The following is a 5,000-nucleotide window of genomic DNA, read 5'->3' as shown; positions in this document are numbered from 1 at the left end:
GATCTTCAAGGTCAGTAGTTATGGCAAGCTGCCGTGCTCCCCGGGAAATGTCGTGGCAACGTTTTGTACAGCGTGAGTCATATCGAGATGAGGAATGACTTATTTTTTCCGTGTTATCACACACACACACACACACACACACACACACACACACACACACACACACACACACACACACACACACACACACACACACACACACACACACACACACACACACACACACACACACACACACACACACACACACACACACACACACACACACACACACACATAAACACTTCAGAAGTAAATGTAATGTGAGGGCGCCGTTCAAAAGGGATAGACGCTCGGACTCCCAGCCAGCAAAAGGGTAGGGGGCCGAGAACACGATATATTTCCTTCAGGACTATGTAAGGGAGACGGCAGCAACAATCCGCATTTAAGGAAAAAAATGCAACAATGATTTTTCTTCTTGCAATTGAACCGATATATTTTCAGGATAATGTAGGGGAGGCATGTCAGTCATCTCGCTCTTCGACTCTCTCATCTCTCTCTCTCTCTCTCTCTTCTCTCTGCTCATCTCTCTCTCTCTCTCTCTCTCTCTCTCTCTCTCTCTCTCTCTCTCTGTCTGTCTGTCTGTCTGTGTAAGTGTGTGTGTGTGTGTCTTTATGTGTGTGTGTGTGTTTGTATGGTTGCATTTATTTTTTGTTTATTCTGTATGTAATACGTATCGACATTTATTAAGCAGCGTTTGATGCCACGTACCGACTAACAAACATCTACGATTTTCTCAAATAACAAAGTGAAAGCAGACAGATAGCATCCGAATGGAAAGGGTAATGGTAGAGGGACAGGTCTGGCAGTGGAACAGGTTTTATAGGAGGTCGTTGTCTATGTTTGTCCGCTGGAAAGGAAGCTGACAATTAAGGGTGGGGGGTGGGGGGTCTTGTCAGTCCTTCCGTACTAATGAAGAGAAAAAAAATTACGCTTGTATGTGGTAGACCTTATTTTATGATTTTTCCTCTGAATTCTGGAATTATGGAGACAACTTCCAATTTTTTAAGTTTTAAAAACATTTTCAGAATATGTATATGCACACTCACATGATCACTATATGAGCTGAAATGTAGGTACTTAACTTTCATTGGGAAATAATCGAAGGGGACAGTATCTAGTAACTAGCCATGCTCGTATGTAAACGGTCTGCCTCGTATGTAACTAAGACGTGCCAATAGTCACCTGCATTACACATCAATCTCGAAAGAGATATTTAACAGCGTCGTTAACTGTGTGTTCCATTTTCCACAGAACATGACGGAATCTATCGACTTGAGCACCGACCCCAATGGAGCATGGGAGATTTTGAAGGACAGGCTTACAGTGGACATCGTGGAACCTCTTCCTGCCACAACTCCGATCTCGGAGGACAAGGTCAGCTAGGATTCCGTGGACTCTTATGTACAGTATCTTAGAAAGTACTATAATTGAATTGTGATACAGAAAGGAAAAAATCAAGAAGCGGAAATCGACATGTAATTAAAGTGGGAAAAAAAGCTTTTCGACCCTCAACAGAGCCCTTAAAAATGATTAATACTTTTGCATTTCCGTATTCTTTTGGATTATTTAAATGTCACTGTTTTAATACGGAAACGGTAGATCACATGTTATATAATAGGCAGGCGAAGGAATGGCCATGGCCCTTTTACATAGCCTCCTCTGTTCACTGTATGCTCATTAACGCTTTTTATGTCAGTAGCGACCGTTTTCGTTTTATTAAATTTCTGTATTGGTTTCATAATATGCAGGTCCCTATAATACTCGATTGTCAAATGAAAGTTCTTGTAAACACATTCTTATAGGATATATTTTTTACAGTAATGTGTTTCCTTTACATAATTATATACATATTCAAGATACAGTTAAATGTATGAGGATACTCGTGTGATTCCTGGGACCCCCCAAAAAATGGTTTCTCTTCTGTTGTTATTTTGAAGACGAGGCTGTTTTTAAATAGAGAATGTGAGTCAGTATCCGTGCTTTTAGATAGGAAAGGGATCTTCATATGGCACCTTGTTTGTTTACATGAGAGCAGTGATCGGGCCGTCTGCATATGCAAAGATCTTACGGAAATGCAAAAGGGGACATAAAAAGCATTAATGAGGTAATGCTTTCACTAGAGTGTATGGACATTCACAGCATAACGGCGGATATCAGTGACAAAAGGATCTAGCCAGAACAATTTTTGAAAAGAAATGACGTTATCATTATCGGCGTATAAGCTATTACACGCCGAAAACTATTATGCTCATTGCTTCATACACCTTTACATTATACCGTTATGTTATTTTAACAGCATAGTATTGACTAATGAGTACGGAGGATGGTATGTAACTAACAGTAACAGTAAAACCGAAAGAGAGAATCGAAAGGACATTATTGAGATACTAAGTGGATGGAATGTTGTCTACCCCTCTGTAATGCAGGACAAAACGGGGCACTTCTATACAGGGTGTAAAAAGCTGTCCCCCCGCCCCCTGTACACCCTTCCCTGATTTTAAGAAGCCTAAGTATGGTACCCTAGAACAGTGGTTCTTTTTATAGTCACGGACCCCTTTCACAATCTGTTGAAAGCTATGGAACCCCTTCCCCAGAAATATTCATATAAACACAAATTTGCTTGCAGTGTGTATATTGTACTTTAATTATTGAGATTTGATTGCCTCATACATATGTTTGAGATACACAAAGTATTATTGAACTTTAAAGTAGATAGTCTTTTTTCCCTTTAGGTTTATCCTAGTCTTATATGGGGTCGCCATGATCAGGTTCTGGCAGATATCTTTTATGGCCGGATGTCCTTCCTGACGCCAACCCTCTCTATTTACCCGGGCTTGGAACCGGCACTGACTTGGGCTGGCTTGCCCACCCAGTGGCTAAATAGGCAATTGAGGTGAAGTTCCTTGCCCAAGGGAACAGCGCACCGGCCGGTGACACTAATATAGATGTTAATTCTTGAACCGTATTAATGTTGACAAATTTATAAAAGGTATGAATGAGAATGAATATCTTCACAATACAAGAGATGTATTTGACCGGTTTCGATTATATCTTCGTCAAAAATACATACGTGTATTTCCGACGAAGATATAATCGAAACCGGTCAAATACATCTCTTGTATTGCGAAGATATTCATTCACATTCATACCTTTTCTTATGTTAATTCTTATCTGATCCTCAAAGACGTAAGAACCCCTGTCCTAAAGGGAAGAAATGAAAATCTTCCATGAGATCTTCTCCTTACCTAAAAAGTGGATAATTTAGTTACAAGAACGCAAATTCTAGTCCTCACATATGGCGAGAAAATGAGGAATGTCTACACTCGAGATTTCCTTAAACCACCTATCACTCCCACAGCCAGATAGAATGGACAGTAGATGAGGCAATCTCGAGCACGCTTTTCCAGAAAAAGAAACAATATCATGAAGGGAGCTAAAGAAAAAGAATAATGTTTTATCTCTTATCCGAGAATAGCAGCTCATAAGGGACGGGGAGCCATCATCCCCAGTTTTCTATTAATTGGGGAGGGAAACAATGTGAAAGGTGGAGGAAGTAACGTGATACAAACCAAGAAAGTTTCACCATTGTGTAAGGTATTTGGGTGTTATTGCTGATGACAACCATTTTCATGTCTAGTCTACGAAGAATATTAGATGTTATATAATGGGATATACATAACAATAAAAAAAAAATAAAACCATCAATTCCTTCGTATGTTTCCTTCTCTATTTATATACATGTACGAATAATATATAAGGCCGCGGTGGCCGAGTAGATGCATCGGAGTAGAGCATCGGACTCAAGACTGTCACGACGGCAATCTGAGTTCGAGGGTTCGGGTCACCGACCGGCGCGTTGTTCCCTTGGGCAAGGAACTTCACCTCGACTGCCTACCTAGCCACTGGGTGGCCAAGCCAGCCCAAGTCAGTGACGGTCCCAAGCCCGGATGAAATAGAGAGAATGGTTGCCTAAAAGGTAAACACCGGCACTCTCCGTGGAAAGGAACTAAGGACCCTGCCACGTACTCACTCCAAGAGTATCACAACATGAAAACTGCAATTAAGTATCATGCTGTGACCCCGGCCGCTCAAACATGAGCCTATACCGTAAAAAAGAAAGAAAGAAAAAGAAAAAGAAAAAAAAAACGACTAATATACACCGTTTCCTTTCATACTCACAGGTGAGGTTTGTGTGTGTGAGTGATACCCATGTCAAGACAGATGACATGACTCACCCAATGCCAGATGGTGACGTTCTACTGCACTCTGGTGACTTTACTTACACTGGGTCTCTCTCTGAAGCAGAAAAATTCAATAATTGGTTAGGTAAGCTTGTGCGTAAATCACTACGAAGGGTTGTGATGTACAGGACAGAATGCAATGATTAGAACTCTACTAGTCTTACTTATCTGTCTTGGATATGTGAATCATATCTTTTCTTTTTCCTCAAGGTACACTGCCTTACAAGCACAAGGTCGTGATCGCAGGGAACCACGAAATTATTTTAGACGAGGATTCGTGTATGAAACCCCGACCCGCTGAGGAGGTCATCACCAATGCCACATACCTTCAAGATTCCTCTACTACTGTGTACGGTTTTAAGATCTATGGCTCACCCTGGTAAGTAAGAGCTAGATAGACATACAACTTTGTCCTTTACAGCTGATTAGGCCAACAAGTCTGAATAAACAACACCTGGTTATGAAAACACAGACATACGGACTTCTTCATATATAGAGTGAACCAGGAGGAGGCACTCCATTCCTTCTCCAAGCCGTGTTGCAATCATGAACCCTTATGTCTCACCTCTCGCAGATATGTCCTCTTTTCACAAGTATGGTTTAGAATTCAAACACCAAAAGAGCATGGGAGATTTTCTACAGACTTTATTTGACTTTGACAGTTGAGGAGACTTTCCTTTTTTTATCCTATATTTTTTTAGACATTTCTTTATTGGC

General features: G+C 40.8%; 1 protein-coding gene across 4 annotated transcripts in view; it reads left to right on the top strand.

The window, feature by feature from the left end:
• LOC119572339 (metallophosphoesterase MPPED2-like) overlaps window positions 1-5,000 on the top strand; it is a 9,813-nt gene that overhangs the window by 3,319 nt on the left and 1,494 nt on the right. For all 4 annotated transcript variants that reach the window (XM_037919391.1, XM_037919390.1, XM_037919392.1 and 1 more), the window contains exons 2-4: window positions 1,294-1,416; window positions 4,224-4,368; window positions 4,494-4,662. In XM_037919391.1, the coding sequence (XP_037775319.1) occupies window positions 1,294-1,416; window positions 4,224-4,368; window positions 4,494-4,662 (437 nt within the window). The remainder of the gene's footprint in view (window positions 1-1,293; window positions 1,417-4,223; window positions 4,369-4,493; window positions 4,663-5,000) is intronic.

Source organism: Penaeus monodon, chromosome 4, assembly GCF_015228065.2.
Source record: "Penaeus monodon isolate SGIC_2016 chromosome 4, NSTDA_Pmon_1, whole genome shotgun sequence".
Classification (NCBI taxonomy): Eukaryota; Metazoa; Arthropoda; class Malacostraca; order Decapoda; family Penaeidae; genus Penaeus; species Penaeus monodon.
The sequence above is the reverse complement of the archived record's forward strand: the minus strand, read 5'-3'. Positions and strand labels throughout refer to the sequence as shown.